Source organism: Lepus europaeus, chromosome 5 (assembly GCF_033115175.1).
Source record: "Lepus europaeus isolate LE1 chromosome 5, mLepTim1.pri, whole genome shotgun sequence".
NCBI classification, from domain to species: domain Eukaryota; kingdom Metazoa; phylum Chordata; class Mammalia; order Lagomorpha; family Leporidae; genus Lepus; species Lepus europaeus.
Genome location: NC_084831.1, coordinates 116,170,803 through 116,197,520, shown reverse-complemented (window position 1 = coordinate 116,197,520; position 26,718 = coordinate 116,170,803). Strand labels below are relative to the sequence as shown.

Below are 26,718 nucleotides of genomic sequence, written 5' to 3'. Positions count from 1 at the left end.
TACGGTAATTTCTGTTTTAATGTACAGAATTGTTTGTAACTCAAGTCTGGTGCAGTTTCTTAGTTATAACTTAACAAGGAGCAATTAGGCAGCACTTCCAGGACAGCCCAGGGCAAGAGCTGTAGTGAGAGAATCTGCTCTTTCCGCGAGTTAGCGGACTTGACATGCGCAGTCTTCTCCACGGGATAGATACGTGGCATACTGCGTGGTCAGGAAAAAGGTCCTTTGTTCTCTCCCAGCCCATTTTGATCCTGGTCTTCCACCTCTCTTGGGGTTCAGGGAGTTTCTCGAGTTTTCTTGCTTCCACCCAGGCAGGGGGGGCTGGTGTCCAGCTGAGGGTTCTCCTTCCACTGGGCGGGGGTCCGTGCCTGGATGGCCAGCGCGTGGACAGGCCCGGCCAGCTCCTCGGCCAGCGCTGCATGGACCAGTCGGTGCCGCTGCAGGGGGCTCAGTCCTTCGAAGCGGGAGCTCACCACGGCCACGCGGAAATGCGTCTCGCTGCCGGGGGGGACCGCGTGGCCGCCGCTCTCATTGCGCAGCTCAAGCACCTCGGGGCTCAAGGCCTGCTCCAACTTTGCACGGATGGCGGCTTCCACGGGACCAACAGGCCCAGATCCGGCGCTGGCCCGGGACAAACAGACGCGGCCGGCCATGGAGACCAGCTGTCGGACCAACTGCCCCCTCAGCATCAGCTACGGCAGAGACGCGGACACGAGGAGTGAGGGCCAGGGCCGAACCCGAACTCCCGAACCCCACCCCCAGCAAGTCCCCACCCGCCTCCTGCAGGGAGCCCGCCCAGGCACCGACAGGGAGACCCGAAGGGAACCGGACTCTGCCTCTTTTCTGTGACGTGGGTTAGTCTGACGGCGGGCGGTGGAGCTACAAGAGGCTATCAGGCCCGCGCGCCAGGCGCGTTCATTACGAAGGGAATTTAGATGGAGTGGGCCTGAGGTTGCAAAACCAGGGTATGTGCAACTCCGTGGTTTTGGTTGTGCGAGTAACCCGGTGTCCCCTCTGAACCCCAGGCGGGGGCACTTCTACCTGCAACTCAGCCTCGGCAACCGCAATTCCCGCTCGGGGCCGGACTCCCAGCGTTCTAGGGGGAAATGCAGGCCCAGCGTCCCGAAGCAAGCTGGGAAATGGAGTCCTCGCTCGCGGCAGCAGAACGGGCAGCGCCACGCACTGGCCCGAGGGTTCATGGGAATTGTAGTCTCCGACATCTCCTCCTCCCCGCCCCGCCCCTTGAGGAACCCGAGCAAAGAAAAAAGGATTTCCCGGGAGCGGCAAGGTGGCGGAATAGGAAGGGAGCACATTGATAGTTCAGCAAGACACACAGGTTAATAAAAGTGGAGATACTGCAGGGTCAAGGAAGAGTAGGGGAAGAAACAGCAGCGGAAACTCTTCCGGAACTAGTGATTCACAGTGGACCTGCGTGGAGAGCGTGGGAGCCCAAGTTCGGGACACCAGCGGCAGACTCAACACACCAGCGCTGGAACGCGAGGTGAGCCGAACCTCAATAGCCCGAGACACCAGCGGGCAAGCGGAAAGAGGAGACTAGAGGGAACGAGGCTTGAAACTCCGTGGGGAAAAGTTCACCAGGCTAACTAGAAGAGAGAGAGGGAAAAAAAAAAAAAAGTGACCGATAGGGACACGAGTTTCTCTCTCTCTGCTCACCCCTCAAAGGCGAGCAAGACAAAGAGCAGGCGCCATTTTGGACATACGTCATAAGCAGGGCGACCTCAGGTCTGCACCGGCCCTGAGCCTAGCAGAAAAACCTGACTCTGGGGGGAGGGGTGAAATAACAGGAGATTAGCATCTAACTTGGCAATCCAGTGGGAGACTGCAGGAGAATTGGAGCCCACACCGAGGGCAGCAGAGATTCCCTGTGTGGTCCTTGGGAAAGAGCTTCCGATCTCTGGCTCCTGTGGGTATATCATTCGCCTGCTAACTACCTCCAATTACGTTCAGCTGTGCGGAATTACTTCCCTTTTGAATCAAAAAAAAAAAAAAAAAAAAAGAGAGATTTACCACGCCTAACCTGGGAGTGTCATCTTTGACACACCCTCAACCCTGAGGAACCAAACACAGCTCTCAGTCCACACTTATCTCAAGCCTCTAAGGCTCCACCAAAAGCAGACAGTCCTCTTAATATAGAGCCATAGTGTAACAAGAAAAAACACCACAGTGAAGAAACCAAATATCTCCAACATGCCATACAACAAACGCAAAAACCGAGGTAACAAGAACAAGGAAGACACTATGACGCCCCCAAATGAAAAAGACACCCCAATGCAAGATTATGAAGATGATGAGATAGAAGAAATGCAAGAAGTGGGTCTCAAAAAATTGATAAGAACATTAATAAGTTCTCAAAAACAAATTCTTGAACTACAGAAATCCTTAATGGACAAGATAGAAAATCTCTCTCGTGAAAAGGAAATATTAAGGAGGAATCAAAATGAAATGAAACAACTACTGCAACAAGAAACTCTGATAGTGACAAAAAACCACAATGGAATGAAGAACTCAATAGATCAAATGACAAACACATTAGAGAGCCTTAAAAACAGAATGGGCGAAGCAGAAGAGAGAATATCAGACTTAGAAGACAGAGAACAGGAAAGGAAACAGGCAAACCAAAGAAAAGAAGAAGAAATTAGAAATCTAAAAAATATTGTCGGGAATCTACAGGATACTATTAAAAAACCTAATATTCGGGTTCTAGGAGTTCCTGAAGGCATGGAGAGGAAGAAAGGATTAGAAGGCATTTTCAGTGAGATACTAGCAGAAAATTTCCCAGGTTTGGAGAAGGACAGAGGCATCTTAGTACAGGAACCTTATAGAACCCCTAATAAACATGACCAAAAGAGATCCTCACCACGACACATTGTAATCAAACTCACCACAGTGAAACATAAAGAAAAGATTCTAAAAGGTGCAAGAGAGAAACGTCAGATTACTCTCAGAGGATCTCCAATTAGACTCACAGCAGACTTCTCATCAGAAACCCTACAAGCTAGAAGGGAATGGCGAGACATAGCCCAGGTACTAAGAGAGAAAAACTGCCAGCCCAGAATATTATATCCTGCAAAGCTCTCATTTGTGAATGAAGGTGAAATTAAGACTTTTCATAGCAAACAGAAACTGAAAGAATTTTTTTTTTTTCCACTCATCCTGCCCTGCAAAAGATGCTTAAAGATGTGTTACACACAGAAACACAGAAACATGGTCACCAATATGAAAGAAGGTAAAGGAAGGAAACCTCACAGCAAAAGATCACAGGAAGCTCAATTTCTCTTTGACATAGAATTAAACTCTGATGCTCTGTTAAAGCAATGTGTTAAAGTAATCTAAAAACAAAAAGCAATTCAAATCAATTGGCAATCTACAAAAAGAGTTAAAGATTTTAAAAGCTATTATTAAAATTGCTATATTGGTCTATTATGCTATGTTATATGTGTGTACATATTGTATGTCCACATAGGAAATTTTATTAAGAGTTTTATTTTAAATGGCTTATAGATAAGATTGTCCATAAATTTAAGCTGCTAAAATGAATCAAAGATACATTTTAATTTGTGTGACCTGAATCTGTGTATCATGTTTTAAACTTGTTGGTAAAAAGAAACTAAAAACATTTTAGATGGTTGTGCTTAAGTTTACTGGTTAAACAAACTACACCATGTTAGATATTTAAGAGGTGTTTTCAAATACATGATTCTTAAAATTTATAGAAGGCATTGGACCTTCTGGTAAATGTTTTCTTAAGTTGTTATCTAATGGTTGAAACGGTTTGCTAAGTATTCATGTGATATTGCTATTGTCAGCGAGCGATCTAGGACTTGCTCCCTCATTTCTCTATTCTAAGCCCAACTTGTTCTTTCATTTCTCTATTCTCTTCAAGGTAGGAAACTAATTCTATTATGAAGGAATCTGTAGGACGTACAATTTAATCTTTAGACCTTATAAAAGAGATGGCTAACATTTTTCTGTAATAGCATAGCCAAAATAAGAACTTAAATAATAATCTCATAGCTAGATTCACTTCGCCATCAGCAAAGTATGCAGTAAGTAGAAAAAACCTCCCTTTCAGACAAAGGGAAAGAAAGTTTTAAAGTGAGAATATAATTTTCCTCATGGGCATTGTCTACCTTAGAAAAACTACTACAGAACATGCCTGTGACTATAGACTTGTAGTTCAGGCCACCGAAGATTAGAGATGGGACATGGGCACTCCCTTGACTTGCATCCTCTGGTCTGCTTTAACACAAACCAGGAGGAAAAGAAAGCTAGGCATCAAGGGCAAGGGGTGGCAGGCCTATTAATGGCTGATCTGTACAGTGATCTGCCCTCAAGGAGACCCAACAGGCCAGTCTACTGCAGTGGCTTTCAATGTGGTAAGCCTGGGCTTCAGCAGAAGTCAGCTTGTGAAGAGCCCTGGCAGCTCTGCCAAGAGTTGGATCACTGGAAATGGACCTGCCCTGGAGTCGAAGGATGCCCAGGTCAGAGCCACAGATCTTATTGGCTCTAAGCTGAAAAGCCCTTCACTCAGCCCAACTTCCAAAGTGACCACTGCAGCTGAGGGGATGGTCAAGTAGGGTCAGCAACATTGCAGGCAGAACTGTAAATTTCTTGTTAGAGATGCCACCTGCCTTTACCTGGCCAGCTCTCCTCCCAGGCCAGCCAAGTAATGAAAGTCAACAGAGTGCCTTCCCCTAGGAGGTTCACACCTCCCTTAGGATATACCCCATGTGAAGAGATAGATAGGTCTGGGCCTCTTAACTTACAAGGCCTGAAGCCCACCAGATTATTATCAAGCCCCTTCTATCAGGTTCTATTTGCCTCTCAATCAGAAAACTTAATTGTAGCTTAGCACCTTTCTTAGCTCCTCTAATAATGACTCTGTCCTTTGTTCTAGACCCTGTCTAGCACACTTAAGCCTCATTCCTTTGTAATCATAACCTCTACTCTACCACCAATGGCTCTACTCCCAACCTGTGTGTCCTGATGGTCCTCTTCCCCACTTAATGCTGTATAATTGTTCAAACCTGGTAAATGCCACTCTTAGGATCATTGGTTACTATCCTCACTCTGTCTTTTATGACCTTGTCTAAATATGATCAGAGTCGGCAAACTTGGAAGGCTTCCATAGCCTTGGCAACTCATGACGACAGCCTAGGGTGGTTACTGGCACCATAAACTAGAGTGTCAATTTGTTGGGTCAACAACAGGAGCCACTGTGCAGTTGCTCCTCATGTGGTATCTCTGTCCTTAATGTGCTGTACATTGTGATTTAATGCTATAACTAGTACTCAAACAGTATGTTTCACTTTGTGTTTCTATGTAGGTGCAAACTGTTGAAATCTTTATACTAAATTGATCTTCTGTATATAAAGAGAATTGAAAATGAATCTTGATGTGAATGGAAGGGGAGAGGGAGCGGGAGAGGGGAGGGTTGTGGGTGGGAGGGAAGTTATGGGAGGGGGAAGCCATTGTAATCCATAAGCTGTACACTGGAAATTTATATTCATTAAATAAAAGTTTAAAAAAAAAAAAAAGAAAAAAAAAAGAAAAAAAAAAGAAAAAAGGATTTCCTGCGGTGAGAGTATGCGATGTATTTTATTGCCAACAGATCTCGTGGATCATCTAGCCCCACTCCTTTATTTTACATACAAGAGAACGGAAGTCTGTTGCATTTATTGAGTACACGATTGCTGTGTGCCGGAATAATGTTGGACCAATGCTGGGGCGTAGACCAGGCCCTGACCTAGTTTACAGAATCCTGAAGAAGATGGACAAATGAGTTGCAATACCAAGTGCTAAGTGTTCTGATGAAACGAAGCAGGGGAAGCTAAGGAGGCGCGTCGTGGGGGTGGGGTGGCAGGCCCAGCACACTTCCAGGAGGAGATTAGGGGAGCAGAGCGGGAGAGATGGCACGAGAGAGCTCCTTTCCCCTGCAGCCAGGCTGTGGTAGCTCCACGTGCACAGGTCAGGAGGAGAGAACTTTGAAGTTCCTTCCAGAGCCGTTACTGTGGGTCTGCAGGGAACTGGCCCAGGGAGCAGCGATGTTAGGGAGAGGGCAGTCTTTTGGGTGGGCCCATGTGGGCCTTGTCGCATGATTTTATCTAAGCCCAGGAGCAGTGGGAAGCCACAGAGGGTTTTAAGCAGGGGGTGCAAGAAGATGAGATTTTTTTCCAAGATGAAATATAACTTTCACATTTCTTTAATTTTGTTTTGTATCCTTAATATTTTACATATTTATGTGCCTTCTCAGTATTGCTCCCCAACTTCTTATTTATTATTTTTTAAAATATATTAATTTTTAAGAATTTTTTTCTTTATTTGAAAGGCAGAGAGAGGAGGAGAGAAACATACGTGGGAGAAACATACATGGGTTCACTCCCCAAATGGCTGCAACAGCTATGGTAGGGCTGGGCCAAGCTGAAACTGGGGTCGAGGAGCTTCCTCCAGGTCTCCCAGATAGGTGCAGGGTTGCTTTTCCAGGCACATTATTAGGGGGCTGTATCAGAAGTGGAGCAGCTGGAACTGGAACCGGTGCCTATTTCGGCAGAGGCTTAACCTGCTATGCCACAACACCATCCCCCAAGTTCGTATTTTGGAAAATTTCAAGCACAAAAAAGCTGAATAGTCCAAAACAATGCCATCTAACTTCCATGAAATTCACCACTTTTAATTTATATATTATATACTTATATGTTTAATCACTTCATATGTAGTTTTAAAATGCATTTATATACTTTTTCAGCTGAGCAACTTGAAAATAAGTTGCAGATGGATGACATTTCATTGCTAAGTTCTCCAACATGTATTTCCTAAGAACAAGGATATTCTATGTAAACACAATACCTTTATCATATTCAAGAAGTTTAACATATAATAACACAATATTTTCCCTAGCCTTTTAAAAAATTTAAAACTTCGAGAAAGTTTGCAAGACTAGTACTATGAGCGACTCATTTACCTTCTGGTCAGTCACCTTGATTTATTGATAACACGTTGCCTGACTTGCTTTTCAATATGTACGTATGTGTGTAATAGCAGTAATAATAAATATTTTTGCTGAATGACTTGAGTTAGGGGCATTTTTTTTTTTTATTTTTAAGTTAAAATTGTTTGGGAGGTAGCAGGGTGGGGCATCCCCTATTCTCTAGTTTATTCCCCAAATGCCCACAATGGCTGGAGCTGCTGGAATTGAGTAAAGCTGGAGCTGGGAGTTCAATCCAGCTCTCCCACACTGGTGGCAGGGACCCAACTGCTTGAGTCATTACTTGTTGCATCCTAGGCTTGTCTTAGCAAGAAGCTGGAATTGGAAGCCAGAGCTTGGACTGAAACCCAGGTACTCTAATATGGGACACTTATTCCTACTCCGTCCACGTGTGAAATTCTTTACATTTCTCTGCTATGTATTTTCAACATATATCTCTAAGAGCAAGGACATTTTCCTATATACCCCCAATGCCATTTTCACAGCTAAGACATTTGATATTCATACAGTATTACTAAGATAGAGTTGACATTCGAGTTTCCCCACTGGCCTCTATTTTCTGCCATGGTTTGAATATGTCTCTTCAAAATTAATGTTGAGGGGCCCGTGCTGTAGCACAGTGGGTTGAAGCCCTGGCCTGAAGTGCTGGCATCGCACATGGACACCAGTTCTAGTCCTGGCTGCTCCTTTTCCGATATAGCTCCCTGCTATGGCGTGGGAAAGCAGTGGAAGATGGCACAAGTCCTTGGGCCCCTGCACCCTTGTGGGAGACCCAGAGGAAGCTCCTGGATCCTGGCTTCAGATCGGCGCACCTCCGGCCGTTGTGGCCATCTGGGGAGTGAGCCAGCGGATGGAAGACCTCACTCTCTGCTCTACCTCTCTCTATGACTCTGTCAAATAAATAAAATAAATCTTTAAAAATAAAAAAAACCAAATTAATATTGAAACATAATCACCATTGTATTGGTTTTAAGGGGTGGGACCTGTAGGAAATGATTAGACCCTGAGGGCTGTGTTTTCATGAGTAGATTAGTGCCTTATAAAAGGGCTTGATGGGGCAAGTTTATCCCTTCTTTATCCCTTCTTCCCTGTGCCTGGGTGGCACCATTTATGAGGAACTGGCTTTCGCTAGATCCTGAACCTGCTAGTGGTTTGATCTTGGACTTACCAGCTTCCAGAACTGTGAGAATACATCTCTGTTCTTTGTAAGCTACCTGGTCTGTGATATTTTGTTATAGAAGCACAAATGGGCTATGACAGTGCCCTTTATAAAGTTTAATTTTCAAAAATACAATCAGGGATCATGTATTGCATCCAGCTGACATTAAATTTTATTTTGCAAAGAGCATTGGCTTCAGTGCGGAGAATGGATTGCAGAGGAAACAACTATGGAAACAGAGAGACCAGTTGGAAGAGAACAGTTGGGAGGTTAGTGAATCAGTGTCGTTGAGAGATGCTGACTTGGACCAAGGTGATGGGAATTGTGATGGAAAGAAATTGTGGCTACAAGATATACTTGTATATTAAGAAAGTAAAATCCATAGGATGTAGTAATAGGTTAGCTATGGGAAGAGAATTTTCAAGACTAATTACCAGGTTTGTGCGTCTGAAATTACAGATAGTACAAATAATTTCTACATATCTTTCATATTGATACTCAAATTACTCAAATATTAACATTTTATCAGGTTTACTTTATTTCTATATATATATATAATTTTTGTTGAACCACTTGAAAGTTTCAAAGATAAAGCCCATTACCTCTAAACCACCAGTGATGATTAATTTTATGTTTCCGCTTGCTTGAGATATGAGTGCCCAGCTATTTCGCCAAACATATTCTTGGTGTTTTGAATGCAACTAGGTCTAAGTAAAGCAAATTGCGCTCCCTAATGTGAGTGGGCCTCATCCAATCAGTTCAATAGAACAAAAAGTCTGACCCTCTCCTGGATAAGAGAAACTTCCTCCTGTTCAGTTGTCTTGGGACTGGACCATTGGCTTTTTCCTGCTTTCAGTCTAAAAACTGAAGCACTGCCTTCTCCTAGGTCTTGAGCCTGGCCTCTGGACTGGAAGTGCACCATTCTCAGGCCCTGGACTTGAACTGGAGCTATACCACCCACTCTCCTGGGTCTCCAGCTTGCCAATTCACCCTGAGGATCTTGGGAAACTGGGGACTTGCTATCCTCCATTATCAAAGAGCTAATTCCTTAGAATCAACCAATCTAGTATCACCTATTGATTCCGCTTCTCTGGAGAACCTTGACTAGTATATATTTATATACATATCTTCTGAAAATAAAAAGGATTTTTGGCCGGCGCCGCGGCTCACTAGGCTAATCCTCCGCCTTGCGGCGCCGGCACACCGGGTTCTACTCCCGGTCGGGGCACCGATCCTGTCCCGGTTGCCCCTCTTCCAGGCCAGCTCTCTGCTGTGGCCAGGGAGTGCAGTGGAGGATGGCCCAAGTCCTTGGGCCCTGCACCCCATGGGAGACCAGGAGAAGCACCTGGCTCCTGCCATCGGAACAGCGCGGTGCGCCGGCCGCAGCGCGCTACCGCGGCGGCCATTGGAGGGTGAACCAACGGCAAAAGGAAGACCTTTCTCTCTGTCTCTCTCTCTCACTGTCCACTCTGCCTGTCAAAAATTAAAAAAAAAAAAAAAAAAAAGGATTTTTTTCCCAATTATTCCCTGGAATATAATTGTTACACTCTGGAAATTAACATGGTTATAGTATTATAATTTAATCTACAGACATTACTCAAAATTTCCAACTGTTCCATTCATGTCTCATATGTAAAGCGAAAACAATTTAAGCTACCTCATGTATGATCAAACAAAACAAACACCACTAAACACTAATCTGTAACATCAGGTTGGGATGCCTGACAAAGTACGTAGTGTTTCTCCCCATGATGATTACCTCAATATTTTTTCATAAAAAAAAATTAGTTTGTGGGGCTGGTGTCATGGTATAGCGGGTAAACTGTCGTTTGTGATGCCAGCATCCCATATGGGCACCACTTAGAGACCAGGTTGCTCCACTTCTGATCCAGATCCCTGCTAATGCACCTGGAAAAGCAGTGGAGGATGACCCAAGGGCTTGAGCCCCTGCACCCACGTGGGGAACCTGGATGAAGCTCCTGGCTCCTGGCTTCCGCCTGGCTCAGCCTTAGCCATTTTGCAGCCATCTGGGGAGTGAACCAGTGGATGGAAGATCTCTCTCTCTCTCTTTCTCTCTCTCTTGTTATAACTCTGACTTTCAAATAAATAAATAAATATTTTAAAATTTGTTTTTGTTGAGGTCTAATTTACCCATAAGTAATTTATAAACCTTATAGGTACAGCTTCATTTGCGTAAGTACACCTATATATATCATGAGTTATCCACATACGTGGCAGTAATTTGTTCACTGAACTGGCGCTGTGAAGGACAGTGCACAAATCCTGCTGCATGCTTGTGCACATATTTTGTTGGAGATGAACGTTCATTTCTGTTTGCTTATATCCAGAAGTGGAATTGCTGGGCTGTAGGATAAACCCAATGTTTATTTTTACAATGACAAATTCATCCAAAGAAGCTTTTGGGATACCCCTGCTTTGTTGGTGGCAGGTGCCATTCACAATGTCTGACACTTATCAACTCTTTTAATTCTTATAATAGCCCCATAAAGTAGTTACGGTTATCACCCTTGCTTCACATGAGGAAGCAGAGACTCTTAGAGGTTGGCTAACTTGCCCCTGGTCTCAGATCTGGAAAACAACCCAGAGTCAGGCTTCAGGCCTTAATCAGGGCTCTTAACTTCTCCAGAGAAACAGAACCGTAGGACAGATAGGGAGCTAGAGAGGTGCAGAGACAGGAGGAGATTTGTTAGGGGGACTTGGCTCGCGAGCTTATGGAGGCTGGGCAGCCCCATGATCTGCGGGCTGGAGAACCAGGGATGCCAGTGGTGTTTTCCAGTCTAAACCCAAAGGCCTGAGACCCAGGGAAGCCCAGAGTGTAAGTGTGGTTTGGAGCCTGCAGGCCTAAGAACTGAGCTGATGCAGAGAGGCCCGACCTCAATCTGAAGGCCCAAGACCCAGGAGTGCGATGTCCACGGGCACGAGAATGAGTCTGTCCTGCCTTTGTCTTTTTGGTCTTTGCTAAGGCCCATGGTGGACTGGATGGTGCCCACCAGCATTGGTGGTGGTGGTGGGCCCTCTTTTCTCAGCCAATTCAGATGCTAATTTGGAAATACCCTGGCAGGTATACCGGGAAGTAATGCTTTACTGCCTGTTTGGCTCAGTCAAGTTGACACATAAAATTAACCATCACAGTCTTCTAATCTGGCTTTGGGATCTCTAGGGTTCCTGCCTATTTACTGGTTTCTTTACATTTATTTGAACAAGTCTGTTGCGTCATGGTATATTATTTTTATTTAATTGATGAGCTTCTATTGTATGTGCCATCATTCTGTCTGCCACAGTATACTATTTATGGTGGGCACTTGCAGAACAGTAGTTAACTAAAGAGAAATACTTTAGGAAAGAAAATGCTGATTTCCTAAGAGTATAGTCTTCATACCAGACACATTTAATTAGCCTATTAAGAGCCAGACTGAAGGAATCAAGAGCTACTGATTAAAAAATTCAAGGAAGAGTTGGTCTCTGCCTTGAAATAGTTACGGAAAGGAAGTGTGAGCAACATTAAAGCAGAGTGGGAAATGCTATCGGCAGATGTGCACAGAGATGGGCCTCACCAAGGCTGTGTGGGAAGAGTGAGGCATCCTGAAGGGAGGGGTGTCTGGGATGAAACCGGACCAATGAAAATTTTGCTAGCTCAGGAGAAGGATGACACAGTAGAGGCAGCCACGTGTGCAGTGGCAGGGGGCTGTGCAGAGGTCTTACTCCTCCCGTGAACGGTGTGCGTCTCAGCCTGGAGGGGGTGGGGTGGCCAGGGGAAATGAGAAGTGGGATGGTGTGGGAATTGTAGTCAGGAGCTGCAATGCAAAACAAATGTTTAACCAAATTGCCTGGGAAGAAACTCAGTTGCCTATGGTGAAAAATCCCAGAGGTAGTAAAGGAAATAAGATCCAGCCTGTTGGTCTGCGATGGCGTATGCTTTTACAAATGGCCTGCTCTATTTCATTTTATAATAGTCTGGAAAGACTGCTGGGAAAGGAGCTCTGGGGAGCAGTATATACTAATTGAATCTGGTATAATCTGTAGGATATTTGCCCATTTAGACCTATCTAATGAAGTTTGGTATGGAGTCTAAAGTATTGAATCTAATATTCTCTCTCTCTCTCTCTCTCTCTCTCTCTCTCAGAAAGCAAGTCTGGATAAGTGACTTCATTAAGCCTAAAATAGAATTAGTGAAGAGTATATTCTTTGAGTCAAGCAGACTTGGTTACTAATCATGTCTTCTTTTTAAAAAAATTTTATTTATATATTTAAAAGGCAGAATTAGAGAGAGGGAGAGAGAAGGAGAGACAGAGAGGTCTTCCAATTGCTGGTTCACTCCCCAAATGGCTGCAATGGCTGGCCAGGGCTTGGCCAGGTCAAAGCCTGGAGCCAGGAACTCCATCCAGGTCTCCCACATGAGTGACAGGAGCCCAAACACATGGACCATCTCCTGCTGCTTTCCCAGGCACATTAGCAAGGAGCTGGATGAGAAGCGGAGCAGCTGAGACATGAAGTGGCGCCCATATAGGATGCGGGCATGGCAGGCAGCGGCTTAACATGGAGTGCCACAGCCGTGTCTTAATCAGCTGCTGTGTGACCTTTGGCAAATGCCTTAATCCTACTGAGCCTCAGTTCCTTTTCTGTGAAACAGTTATATCTGCTTTGTAACATAGACCTTGTCAGTAAGCTTCAGCAAATCTCCTTTCCCTTCACTCTTCCTCACAGCACAGAGCACCAAAATAGACAAACAAAACAGAGCTCAAATAGAAAGGGAAGGGGCCGCTGTTGTGGCACAGCAAGTTAAGCTTCTGACTGCAACATGGGCATCCCATATGGGTGCTGGTTCCAGTCCTGGCTGCTCCACTTCTGGTCCAGCTCTCTGCTAATGGCCTAGGAAAGCAGCAGATGGGCCAAGGGCTTGGATCCCTGCACCCACAAGGGAGACTCGGAGGAAGCTCCTGGCTCCTGGCTTCAGTCTGGCCCAGCCCCAGCTGCTGTGGCCGTTCTGGGAGTGAACCAGCATATGGAAGATCTCTTTTTATCTCTCTCCCTCTGTCTCTGTAACTCTGCCTTTCAAATAGATAACATAAATCTTTTTTTTTTTTTTTTTTTGAGAGAGAGAGAGAGAGAAAGGGTGGTCGTCAGCCTCTCAAGCAGGGCCGTGTGATGGGGTCCCTGTTACCTGGGTTTTATTCTCAGCCTGGTAGGGCTGAAAAGTTGACATTATCAAGTAATTGCCTAGCTTCTTGGGGAGGCATCCACACTAATAGAATACTCAGGAAATATACTACTGACTCAGAATGCAAATTCATTGACTTCTGGTGATTGATGTATCTTCCCATAACTGGCTCTCCCCTTCTCAGGCTCATGTTTTTATCCTGGAGCAGAATAAGCAGAAAGTTGTTCACCGAGCACAGACTCTGAGCTCTTCAGAAAGAGTTCACCCAGGCCTTGAGAAAAGGCTGTTACTGCGGGCATCAAGACCTCTTCTCAAGCAGCTCAAGCCTTGTGGCTACAAGACACACACCCTCCGGATTGGACAAACAGCGTATTCCTCTTATAACTGCTTGTGAGACCCACACTTTCCTGCTAACATATTCATCTTTTCAAATGATATAATCAACTGGGTTTGACTTGTTTCAGTTATAGTCTACTATTGAGGGAACACCCTCAACACTTTTGACTGGACCTCCATGTTCCCCCAATCTATGCCTGCACTCTTACGAGGGGTAATCGCCACAGTTGGCTGGTACTATCTGATTTAACTCACATTTAACTCAGACCTCGCCAGATTCGCTCCACGTTCTGGAGATGCTTCGTCACAGACTTCTCTGTACTAGCCTCCACGACCTGTACACGCCATGCCCAACGGCACACACGCAATGCATGCTGGTTGAATAAGGGTGAGGATACCAAAGAGAGCTTCAGAAAAAGGCTTACAGGCCAGAATTTAAGTGTGTCCTTTTCTCCAAAGCATTCCACCTCCTGCCCTTATAGGCTCCTAAGGAAAGAGTGAAAACAGAGTCGGGGGTGTAGAGCTCCCTGAGACGGGAGCAGGAGACAGAGAGTTCCTGCAGGGGCAGCTGGAGGGCGCCTGCCGGTCTGTGGAGCCTGACAGCCTGTGGAACCTCATGGCCAAGTTCCAAGAGGGTGGTGAGGCAGACGAGGGAAGCGAGAAAAAATGGCCGAGGAAGTTACAGTAAAGACGTGCTGTTGAGATGGAGGGGAGAGTAGAGTAGGTCCTAGATGTTAGTATAATTCAGGGCAAGAGGGCAAGCAAAGATAGGAGAGGTTGTTTGCACGAGTTTGCCGTTTGGCTAGGCGGCAGTTGAGGTTTTTTTGTTCTTTAGATTTATTTTTTGTTAATTTGAAACACAGAATTACAGAGAGGTAGAGAGAGAGAAGTCTTCTGTATGCTGCTTCACTCCCCAAATAGCTGTAACTGCCAGAGCTGAGCTGATGGGAAGCCAGAAGCCAGGAGGAGCTTCTTCCGGGTCTCCCACGTGGGTGCAGGGGCCCAAGGACTTGGGCCATCCTCTGCTGCTTTCCCAGGTGCATTAGTAGGGAGCTGATGGGCAATGGAGCAGCCAGGACTTGAACCGGTGCCCATTTGGAATGATGGCGCTGCATGCAGGCCGGGGCTTTAACGCGCTAGGCCACAGCGTCAGCCTCATGAAGTTGAGTCTGAGGTGCTTGCTGGGACCAACAGGGCGAAGCATCCAAGAAGCAGACAGAAGGGACTGAGCTTCTGAAACAAACTAGTGCGTTAGTTGAAACGGGGAAAATGTCGGGAAGAGTGGCCTGGGGATAGGCAGAGCAGAGTCAAAGCGGAATCGCGTTTTTAGGGATGGCAGAGGAATAGGCCCAGGACAAGCGAAGCCAGAGAAGTAAGAAACGTGTGTGTGTGTGTGTGTGTGTGTGGTGGGTGGGGGGACACATGTTGAACGCCTAGGGGACGAATTCTAAGGCGGCCTAGGACGCCTCCTGGAGGTCACGAGTAGGACAGCAGACCAATTCTGCCCGTTAGCCAAACCCGATTCCGAGGGGCACAGGCGGGCGGCGGAGGGAGGGCGAAGCCACTCTGAGGCCAGCGGCTGCACTGAGCTGACAGGACACAGCCGCAATAGTGTTTACCGAGAGAGTCCGGCAGTGACGAGGCAGGAAGGGCGGGCCTCGGAGGTCATTAGAGCTCAAGGGACACTCGGCTTCAGAACCCCGTAGCCTTGCGGGGGAGGGCTTTCCCTCTACAGTCCTTTGGGGGTCTTTTATGGAGTTCCCCTACTCTAATGTGGAGTAAAAGAAACCCCACATGTTGCCACTCGGTGACAAAGAAAGCATTTTTTTTTTTTTAAACCTTCTCTCCTTAAAAATCTTGGCATGCAAATAAGGGGCTTTAATGTGGCTCTCAGCGATTGGTAGGTAGACACAAAAGCCGTCATTTCCTCGCAGCCGCAGGATGCAAACCGAAAGGCCGAGTGCCGCTTTCCTATTGGCTGCCGCTCTCGGCCAATCAAACCGCCTCCCTTCACCCCTCCCGGTAGCTCTTATAAATTACATCAAATTGCCTATCCTTTCCATAGCCTCTCCTAGAAAAACAAGCTGGAATCAGGTTTTTAGCCGTCATGTCTGGACGCGGAAAGCAAGGCGGCAAGGCGCGCGCCAAGGCCAAGTCGCGGTCGTCGCGCGCCGGGCTGCAGTTCCCGGTGGGCCGGGTGCACCGGCTGCTGCGCAAGGGCAACTACGCCGAGCGCGTGGGCGCCGGCGCCCCAGTGTACCTGGCGGCCGTGCTCGAGTACCTGACGGCCGAGATCCTGGAGCTGGCGGGCAACGCGGCGCGCGACAACAAGAAGACGCGCATCATCCCGCGCCACCTGCAGCTGGCCGTGAGAAATGACGAGGAGCTCAACAAGTTACTCGGAGGTGTCACCATCGCGCAGGGCGGCGTGCTGCCCAACATCCAGGCCGTGCTGCTCCCCAAGAAGACGGAGAGCCACAAGCCCGGCAAGAGCAAGTGATTGACTAGGCGTGACACCACTCCCGTCCACCCAAAAGGCTCTTTTAAGAGCCACCACAGTGTCAAGCGGAGGGCTGATAACAAGCAGCGCGTTAGCTCTTTCTTTGACAACTTGGGTGGCTCTAAAAAGAGCCTTTGGTCTTTGGTTCAGGTCGTCAAGTTTATTTGCTTTTGGCTTTGTGGCTTTCGGTTTTCTTGGGCAGCAGCACGGCCTGGATGTTGGGCAGCACGCCGCCCTGCGCGATCGTCACCTTGCCCAGCAGCTTGTTGAGCTCCTCGTCGTTGCGGATGGCCAGCTGCAGGTGGCGCGGGATGATGCGCGTCTTCTTGTTGTCGCGCGCCGCGTTGCCCGCCAGCTCCAGGATCTCGGCCGTCAGGTACTCGAGCACGGCCGCCATGTAGACGGGCGCGCCGGCGCCCACGCGCTCGGCGTAGTTGCCCTTGCGCAGCAGCCGGTGCACCCGGCCCACCGGGAACTGCAGCCCGGCGCGCGACGACCGCGACTTGGCCTTGGCGCGGGCCTTGCCGCCTTGCTTGCCACGACCGGACATAGTTAAGGAAAAGAAACTACACCCAGCTAGGGCGCAGAACCTCGCAACAAAACAAGATTGAAGGACACCCACGAAGAAAGCCTTTATAAGCTTCCCTGGGGGTGGGGTCAGGAACGAGCTTTTCATTGGTCCCAATGTGGCTTCAGAAACAGCCAATAAAGCCGAGCTGTTGTCATTACGCAGGCTTTTACCGAAAACGCAACTTTCCTGCACGGGCCAATGGAAACGAAAGCGATTTTGATCCCTAATTTGCATAAGATGGTTATAAGAGGATTAGGCCCGCCCATCCTCTTATTCCTTTTCCCCGCTGAGCCGCACTGGTGTGGTGTTTATCATGCCCGAGCCGGCCAAATCCGCGCCCGCGCCCAAGAAGGGCTCCAAGAAAGCTGTCACCAAGGCGCAGAAGAAAGACGGCAAGAAGCGCAAGCGCAGCCGCAAGGAGAGCTACTCCATCTACGTGTACAAGGTGCTCAAGCAGGTGCACCCCGACACCGGCATCTCGTCCAAGGCCATGGGCATCATGAACTCGTTCGTCAACGACATCTTCGAGCGCATCGCCGGGGAGGCGTCGCGCCTGGCGCACTACAACAAGCGCTCGACCATCACGTCCCGGGAGATCCAGACGGCCGTGCGCCTGCTGCTGCCCGGCGAACTGGCCAAGCACGCCGTGTCCGAGGGCACCAAGGCTGTCACCAAGTACACCAGCTCCAAGTGAGGCCCTGCCGTGCCGCTAACCCACAAAGGCTCTTTTCAGAGCCACCCATCTGATCGGGAAAGAGCCGTGTTCACTTAACGCCCCCTTAGTCCCTTCGCACAAGTAAGTTACTGCAGCCCAGACGTAGTGGGGGTGGAGTACTTGGCATTCTCTAAGACGTTCCGACCCCGAGGTTCCCGGCGCGGGATTGGACTTGCGTTGAGTGCCAAGTGCGTCTTCACTCCTAACAGCGCCGGTGGCCCGCCTCTACCCCTCCGCGTTGCGGCAGTGGCCGGGCGGCTTTGTTACACACGCTGGGCCGTCTTAAACCCGAGCGGCTGATTGCAGCTATGGTTTAGGAAGACTGCAGGACACAAGTAGGCGCGTCCGGCGGCCGCTGTGTACAGCGGCCGCTTAGCACCGAGAGCGGCGGGGTGGCCAGCTCGGCGCGGGGAGGGCTCGGCCTGCGGGTGACCGGTGCTGTGCCCTGGGGCGGAGCCCGCGCCGCCGAGGGCCAGACTTTTCCTGATTGGGCGGCATGAATATTCAAAATTCGCGCCACTCGAAAATTCTTAAAGACTTTGTTTTCCGCCTCTGACGTTGAAGCTTGGAGAGTCCTAGGATTCCTTAAGTCCAAAAATAATTTTTGCATTTAATGCTCTGTGCTGGGAAGCCTGCCCCAGGTCACTGCCAGACACGGGTCGTTTAGCTCGGGGATTAAAAGCCACTGCCCGCGACATCGGCTCAGGAGCCGTGCCCTTTGGCCCTGTCTGCTGTGTGTTTTCATCTTCGTCCTCGCAGCTGGCTGAAATTCGCTGGCTCATTTGCTTTCTCGTTAATGGTCTTTCTTCAAACCGGGACAAAGGCCCTGCTGGCCTGCTTTTCCGCCGTATCTCCAGCACCCATCAGCGCCTGGCACGTAGCGGACACAAACGGCTTGAACTGATATCGATGGATTCGTTTTTCTATCCCGCCAATTTCGTAATCGCTTCCGTGGGTGGGGGGTGGGCGCTGTTTATTTCCATCAGATGTGAAGATACGATGAAGATGGAAATGTTTTTGTAGCTCCTTGACCAAATATGTCGTTAATCACCTCAGTGCAACTGCTTTGGGGCCGGCGAGGGGTGGGGGGAGGCCCGGTGCCAAGATTTTTTTTTTTTTTTTTTTTGCATAGGGAGGAGGCGGCAGTAGCGGGTCTTCCCCACAGGCTCCCCGCTTTAGGGTGACCTGTTTTAGGTTTCCGTTCAATTGAGAGCAGTGGTCAGCGGGAAGAGCCTTCACCCTCTGTTCACACTGGGAGGAGCTTTCAGTTCATCCCCACCAACCGGCTGCTTTTTCAGGAGGCCCTAACAAGCAGAGCGGACAGAGCTGCAATATCCCTCACACAGCGAACGCTGCCTTTGTCTTCTCCGATGTGATCACAGTTGTATTTTGGTCGTATCTGATGCAGTTATGCAATACCGAATCTTCCTGTCTGAGCCTTGATGGTGCCAGGGGAGGCCCTGAGTGCTCAGTAACTGGACTCTGCTCAGGGCTCCTGGAGTTGATTGCAAGGGTTTCGTGAACCCAGATGTGCTCCACATAGTAAATCATAGGCTGAGATCTCGCGCCTGCTGCGCATGTGTTTTCAAATCTGTGTAGATGCTGTGTTATTAATAAAGTGCCCAACTCATTTTAAGGCTTTGCTATATCCTTTTATCGGCCATATATGAAGTGAAATTGACAGGGACAGTCACCACTGGGTACATGTGTGGAAAGGCTGGAGAAGGAATATTTAGAAGCCGTCAGCCAAACTCTTACCCCAGATGGGCAATGGGGCTGAAACAGGCTGTCACAAGGCTTTCCTCAGTGCTTAGTCCTTGCAAAATACGTGAGCATGAAGAAGAAGAAGCACTACAAACAACGTGGAAGACATACAGTCCTTAACCAAGCTGGGCTAACACCGACAGACACTTAACGTGTGTTCCCGATTCATGCACAACATTCACTCATTCTCACAAGAGCCTCCTAAGGTAGGTAGACTTGTCATCTCCCACTGGACAGGGAGGGAAACTGAGCCACAGAGCGGCCTTTCCTCAGAAACTGCCAGGAGAAAAAGCTCCTTGTTTAGTGCTAAAAGGATGTAAGAAAGCAGGGCCACTCTCTGAGAACCGCTGGATTTGGGGGGAAATAGCTGTGCTTTAAAGAAAAAAAAGCCACCTGTTGTATCATCTTCAGAATGCGCCCTGGATGTGAATCTGGGCGTGGTGGGGGCTGGGAGTCCCCATTCCGGAGGCCGCAGCTCACTCAGTTCAGTTTGTCCCCACAGAGTGGGCAGTTCTGCACTCCCCCTTGGGCATGGCCACTGGGGAGGCAGCGATGGTGAGAAGGGGAAGGCAGTCTCAAGGAGTCATCACAGATGAGATTACTCTCCTAAACAACCTCGGACGTTTCTCTCTGCTGCCCAGAGACCTTTCAGCATGTGCTTACCTTGGGGCTTGGCAAGTGATTGTACTTACTGAATGGCTGACCGTGAGAGTTCCCCCGATTCTCTGCTAAATGACTTACAGGCACTGCCCACAGTCTTCACAGCTGCCTTAGAAAGACAGGCTCCATGACCAGCAGCCTTATTCTACAGATGAAAGAAACAGGCTTAGAAAGCCTAACTGCTCCAGAATAATTCAGCAAGCGCTTGGAACTGCAGTGCGAAGCACACCCCCTAAAGCCTGGTTTCAGCATCTATCATCTGCCTCTCGGTTCTCGCACAGGTCTGTCTCCCACTGTTCCACCATGGGGGTTTTCTGCTCTAGTCAAAATGGTCTGTTTACCTCGTGCTGAACCTGCTGGCTTTTTCCCAGGTCTGGCTCGGCCAGAGTTTGCTTTCCAGTCAAGGCCATACCTTCTAAGATCCAGCTCAAATACCATTTCGTAACTCACTTTTCTGTCAGCTAACAACTTTGTTGTGAAATTGGCATGCAATAAACTGTGTACTTAAATTACAATGTGCTGAGTTTTGAAAGCATCGCCACAATAAAAATAAAGAGCGTGTCCATCACCTCCCAAGTTTCCTATAATCCTTCCCTTCTGTTTCCTCCACCAATGTTCTTCTTTGCTCCATCCCCATCCTCAGGCAACCATGGTTACTTTGTAGATGGTGTGCGCTTTCTGTATTTTATATAAATGGAAGCACACACTGTATTCTTTGTGTCTGCCTGCATTCACTCCGCACTATTGAGATTCATTCATACTGTTGCAGGTCTCCTAATTCATTTCTTTCTTTTTCTTGCTGAGTAGCATTCCATTGTAGGGTCACACTGGTTATAACCCAGTCACCTTTTGATGGACAACTGTGTTTTTGCTAGTGCTTTCTCCACTTTTTAATGCAGTCTAACTTTGTCATGTTGGTTTCACAGACGAGGGTGGGATGAGGTGTATACACAAATGCCTATTCTATTCTAGCGCGAGATAAGGTTTCACCTCTTCCCCTGGCTCAAAATCACTCTAACCCATTCTCCATTCTGCTGTGAAAATCATCTTTGACAGCCAGATTCAACCTCATCACTTACCTGGCTCACAAACCTCCCTTGGCTGGCTTCACAGCGTCAGCATGGCCTTCAAAAAATAATAAAATAAAATATAATAAAAAGAAAGTGTGAAACTTCAGTGGCAATGCCTGTATTTTACCTGGCTTCACAGTGTGGGCTGCGAAGTCCTGTGTCTTTAAGAGGGAGACTCTTGAATCCCAACGTGGCTCATCAGTGATCAGGGAGTAAGCTCCGGAGTTCTGTCTACATTTTAGAGACTGACCCTTCACTGAGAGAATGTCTCTCTGACTGATGCGACCAGGTTTGATGGTTCAATGAATATATGTGAGTGAACAGTGTATTTACTAATTTTGTTAATGCTTATTACCTATTAATACTATTTTAAATTTTATTTACTTATGTATTTTTTTTGAAAAGCAGAAAGATACATACATACACACACCCACACCCATCCACACACACCCCCCCCCCACGCACACACACAGACACAGAGAGAGCTTCCATCTGCTGGCTCACTCCACAAATGCCTACAACAGCTGGGACTGGGCCAGGTTGATCAAGAGCCAGAAACTCAATCTAGGTCTCTCATGTGGGTGGGGGGGACCCAAGTACTTAAGCCATCACTTGCTACCTCCCAGGGTGCACATGAGTAGGCAGTGGAGTGGAATCAGGAGTGGAGTCAGGACTCGAATCCAGGTACTATGAAATGGGATGTAGGGTCCCAAGTGGCATTTTTTTTTTTTTTTTGATAGGCAGAGTTTGACGAGAGAGAGAGAGACAGAGAGAAAGGTCTTCCCTTTGCTGTTGGTTCACCCTCCAATGGCTTCCGCGGCCTGCGCGCTGCGGCCAGCGCACCACGCTGATCCAAAGGCAGGAGCCAGGTGCTTCTCCTGGTCTCCCGTGGGGTGCAAGGCCCAAGCACTTGTGCCATCCTCCACTGCACTCCCGGGCCACAGCAGAGAGCTGGCCTGGAAGAGGGGCAATTGGGACAGAATCCGGCGCCCCAACCGGGACTAGAACCCTGTGTGCTGGCGCTGCAGTCGGAGGATTAGCCTATTGAGCCGCGGTGCCGGCCTCAAGTGGCATCTTAATGACTGTGCCTGCCTGGGGTGTAACCTTTTTTTGTGTAACTTAGTAATAACTCAAAATTCCCCTTTATATGTACACACAAAACAAAGACCCCAAAATGAAAAACTTTAAGATAAGGAAGGTGCTTGTCTAGTGATGCTTAACAATCTAAAGAATTATCTTTTAAATTCTTGATAATTGAGAAATTCAAACATATACACAGATGGCACTGGGTGCATTGTCTAACTTCAACAATGACCCACTCAACCATTCTGCAGCATTTTGAAGGCAATCCCAAGCGACATGTGATTTCTTTTCTTTTCTTTTTTTTTTTAAGTTATTTATTTGAAAGGCAGAGTTATAGAGAGAGAGAGAGAGAGAGAGAGAGAGAGAGAGAGAGGTCCTCCATCTGCTGGTTCATTTCCCAAATGGCTACAACAGCCTGGAGCTTCTTCTGGATCTCTCAATGGATGCAGCGGCCCAAGGACTTAGGCCATCTTCTACTGCTTTCCCAGGCCATAGTAGAGCGCAGGATTAGAAGTGGAGCAACCAGGACTCACTTGAACTGGTGCCCATAGGGATGCTGGCACTGCAGGCGGCAGCTTTACCTGCCTCATGTGTCATATCTTTTAAAAATACTTTGTCTCGGGGCTGGCACTGTGGTGCATCGGATTAACACCCTGGCCTGAGGCACCGGCATACCATATGGGCACCTGTTTGAGACCTGGCTGCTCCACTTCCAATCCAGCTCTCTGCTATGACCTGGGAAAGCAGTGGAAGATGGCCCAAGTCCTTGGGCCCTTGCACCCGCATGGGAGACCAGGAGGAAGCACCTGGCTCCTGGCTTCGGATCGGCACAGTTCCGGCTGTTGCGGCCAACTGGGGAGTGAACCAGCAGATGGAAGACCTCTTTCTCTCTGCCTTTCCTCTCTCTGTGTAACTTTGACTTTCAAATATATATATATTTGTCTCTCCCTCTCTCTGTATCTCTGCCTCTTAAGTAAATAAATGAATCTTTTAAAAAAATACTTTGTTGTTTTGGGGCCAGTGCTGTGGTGCAGTAGGTTAATCCTCTTCCTGTGGGGCCAGCATCCCATATGGGCACCGGTTTGAGTCCTAGCTGCTCATCTTCCAATCCAGCTCCCTACTAGGGCCTGAGAAAGCAGGCCGTGTAAGAGACCCAGAAGCACCTGGCTCCTGGCTTCTGATTGGCACAGCTCTGGCTGTCGTGGCCATTTGGGGAGTGAACCAACGGAAGGAAGACCTTTCTCTCTGTCTCTTCCTCTCACTATCTATAACTCTACCTCTCGAATAAATAAATAAAATCTTAAAAAAAAATCTTTGTTTGGAAGCCAGTGCTGTGACGTAGCAGGTAAAGCTGCCACTGGCATCCTTTATGGATATTGTTTTGAGACCAGGCTGCCCCTCTTCCAATCCAGTTCCCTGCTAATGCAGCTGGGAAAGCAGTGGAAGATGGCCCAAGTACCTGGGCTCCTGTACCTACATAGGAGGCCTGGAAGAAACTCCTGGCTCCTGGCTTTGGATCAGCTCAGCTCTGGCTGTTGCGGCCAATTGGAGAGTGAACCAGCGGATGAGGACCTCTCTCTCTGCCTCTCCTTCTCTCTCTGTGTAACTCTTTCAAATAAATAAATAGATCTTTAAAAAATTACTTTGTTTGACTCTGAAGCCAAAAATCCAACATACAGTGATTGGTTGATATGTCATCTAACTGTAACGTTTCCTGTCCATCTCCTTTTCCTTGTAATTCCTTTGTTGAGGAAAATGGGTCTTTTTCACCAGTGGAATGTAGACTTTGCTGATTGCTTCCCTCCCGCGTAGTGCATCATGGCCCTTTGTCCTCTGTCTCCTCTCGGTGCTGGAGGCTTGTGTAGATTTGCATTCACTTTTCAACCCTGACAGGACCACTTCATGGGTGGCACTTTTGTCTTTTTTCATCAGGAGACATAATGGTTACCTGCTTTGTGTTTCTGTTGTACTTTTTATTGATAGATAATTATTCATATTTACGATATAATATGATGTTTCAATACATATACGTTGTATAATGATTGATGAGGGGAGTTAGCATATCCATTGCTGCAAACATTTATCATTTCTCTGTAGTGAGAACATTAAAAATCTTAGGATACTCTACTACTATTGCTAACCACAGTCACCCCATTGTGTAGCAGAACACTGGAAGCTAATCCTTCTGTCTAACTCACATTGTGCCCACGGCCCACCCCTAGGTCTCACTCTTCTGTGCACCGTTCTATTCTCAACTTCTAAGAGATCAACATTTTTGAATTCTACATATGAGTGAGATGTGTGGTATTTGTCTTTCTGTGCCATGGGTTCATCCATGTTGTCTCAAGTGACAGGATCTCAACCTTTCAATGGCTGAATAGTATTCCACTAATGTATATAGAGCCCATGGTCTGTATCTGTTCATCTGTTGACGGACACCTGGGTGGATCTGATACCTTGGCTATTGTGAATAGTGCTGCAATAGATGTGGGAGTGCAGATGTCTCTTTGAAAGACTGATTTCTGGGATTGCCAGCAACTGCTTTTCTTTTTGTAATAATAGAAACTGCTGATTCTCAGTTTGTAATTAATTCATCAGTGATTATAAAATGATGATATTCTGTCATCCTTGTTCATATATGAGTATTAGCTAGAATATTTCAATAAAGAGAAGGTAGTAGTATTTTTAGCACTAGGTGTCTCAAGACAAATATGTCTATTAGGTGGCAATAAATTGGTAGGGCTCCTTTTGGCATAAATAAGAGGATCTCTGTGTGTCAGTGCATCCCTAGGTATACTCTGGTGTGAAATGAAATATTTTTCTGGCATTTCACACAACTAGTAATAATGACTTCTCTTAAGGAGAACTTGATGGGACCAGAGGGAGGCTTTTACTTTCCCCTTTATATCTTTCAGTACTGTCTGAATCAATGTGCAGTCAAAAACACTGATAGTAGAAGTTATATGGGAAACAGGATTATTAGTTATTAAAAAACAAAGTGATGTGATGTAAAAACATTTTTGGTGAAAATAATGTATTTAAAATACCCATCCTAGTGCCTGGCCAGCTAGTAAAACCTCAGCACAATTTAGTTAATTATGAAAACAGTTAAAGATACTCCAGCAACGCAAACAGTAATCAATGTAAACAAACTATAACAGCAAGATCCTGAAAGTCCCTGGGGATTATGGACTCACTTGTGGGCCTGGGCCTCTACTATTCCCAATCTTATTAAAATGTAATCACTTAAGGGGCGGGCACTGTGGCAGCAGCCCATATGGACTCTGGTTCGAGTTCTGCTGTTTCACTTCCAATCCAGCTCTCTGCTATGGCCTGGGAAAGCAGTAGAGGATGGCCCAAGTCCTTGGGCCCCTGCACTCGCGTGGGAGACCTGGAAGAAGTTCCAGGCTCCTGGCTTTGGATGGGCCCAGCTCCAGTCATTGCAGCCATATGGGGAGTGACCCAGCGGATGGAGGACCCCTTCCCCCCTCCAACCTCTGCTTTTGTAACTCTGCCTTTCAATGAAATACATAAATCTTAAAAAAAAAAGTGTAATCACTTAAAACTGTGAGCACCTACTCTGCAGGAGGCACTCTGGAGAGATCCCCTCCCCTCCACTCCTCTCTCTCATCCCCTACCCTTCCCTTCCCTGCATCTGTCAACTTCATTAATGAGGCCTTGGTCACAGGTTTGGTCAGCAGACAGGCCGGGAGGGTTGTCAGGCTCTTTAAGGAGGACTGGAACCAGGTGTGGATTGAGAACAGACAGGACCAGCGCTGGAGGGTGGGTGTCGTTCTTGAAAGTCAGGGGCACTATTTTGGGAAGGTTATTCTGACCTTGCAAGCTTTATTTTGACAGAGATGTGTGGGCTAGATAGAAGAGGGGGAGCCCGGCACCTGGAAGCTGGTGGGGAGGCAATTGCGCTGCCTGTGGTGGAGTTTTAGTCAAGAACAGGGAGAGAAAAGACTGGATAAGCAAAAGTTGTTTTGAATGAAGGAGGCAAAAGAATTACATTGACTGTTTTTAATTTTCTTTTAAAAATTTGTATTTGGAAGGCTGAGGAAGACACACACACACAATCTTCCCATCTGCTGGTTTATAGCTGGGGCTGGGCCAGGCCAATGCCATGAGCTGGGGGCCCAGTCTAGGTCTCCCATGTGGGTAGTGGGAACCCAACCATCTGAGCTACTGCTCTCCAGGGTACACTTTTTTTTTTTTTTAAGATTAGTTTATTTATTTGAAAGTCAGAGTTACACAGAGAGAGGAAATGCAGAGAGAGAGAGAGAGAGTCTTCGGTCTTCTATCAATTGGCTGCAACGGCCTGAGCCGTGCTGATCTGAAGCCTGGAGCGAGAGCTTCTTACGGGTCTTCCACATGGGTGCAGGGGCCCAAGGACTTGGGCCATCTTCTACTGCTTTCCTAGGCCATAGCAGAGAGCTGGATTGGAAGAGGAGCAACCGGGACTAGAACTGGCACCCATATGGGATGCCAGTGCTTCAGGCCAGAGTGTTAACCCGCTACGCCACAGCACTGGCCCCAGCCAAGCAGTGTCTTAACCACTACTCCAGATGCTTGTGCCTATGTGAATTTTCTGCTGATGTTTAATAAAGTATCACAGCCAGTGACGTGGCTCACTTGGTTAATCCTTCACCTGTGGTGCCGGCATCCCATATGG

The 26,718-nt window shown here is 47.5% G+C and overlaps 4 protein-coding genes across 4 annotated transcripts; 2 read left to right on the top strand and 2 right to left on the bottom strand.

Moving 5' to 3' along the window:
- On the bottom strand, positions 1-1,141 carry BOLA1 (bolA family member 1). The gene is made up of 2 exons (XM_062192161.1): positions 1,042-1,141; positions 1-692 (listed from the first exon to the last, which is right to left on the bottom strand). The coding sequence occupies exon 2, from the start codon at positions 687-689 to the stop codon at positions 276-278; it is 414 nt and encodes a 137-aa protein (XP_062048145.1). The 5' UTR covers positions 690-692; positions 1,042-1,141; the 3' UTR covers positions 1-275.
- Positions 1,142-15,787: 14,646 nt separating this feature from the next.
- Positions 15,788-16,180, top strand: LOC133760948 (histone H2A type 2-B). Its single transcript, XM_062193529.1, has one exon. It carries the CDS (start codon positions 15,788-15,790, stop codon positions 16,178-16,180), a length of 393 nt encoding a protein of 130 aa, XP_062049513.1.
- A 145-nt stretch (positions 16,181-16,325) lies between these two features.
- LOC133760947 (histone H2A type 2-C) lies at positions 16,326-16,765 on the bottom strand. Its single transcript, XM_062193528.1, has one exon. The coding sequence runs from the start codon at positions 16,728-16,730 to the stop codon at positions 16,341-16,343; it is 390 nt and encodes a 129-aa protein (XP_062049512.1). The 5' UTR covers positions 16,731-16,765; the 3' UTR covers positions 16,326-16,340.
- Positions 16,766-17,036: 271 nt separating this feature from the next.
- On the top strand, positions 17,037-19,096 carry LOC133760141 (histone H2B type 2-E). The gene has a single exon (XM_062192160.1). The coding sequence runs from the start codon at positions 17,065-17,067 to the stop codon at positions 17,443-17,445; it is 381 nt and encodes a 126-aa protein (XP_062048144.1). The 5' UTR covers positions 17,037-17,064; the 3' UTR covers positions 17,446-19,096.
- The last annotated feature ends 7,622 nt before the right edge of the window (positions 19,097-26,718 follow it).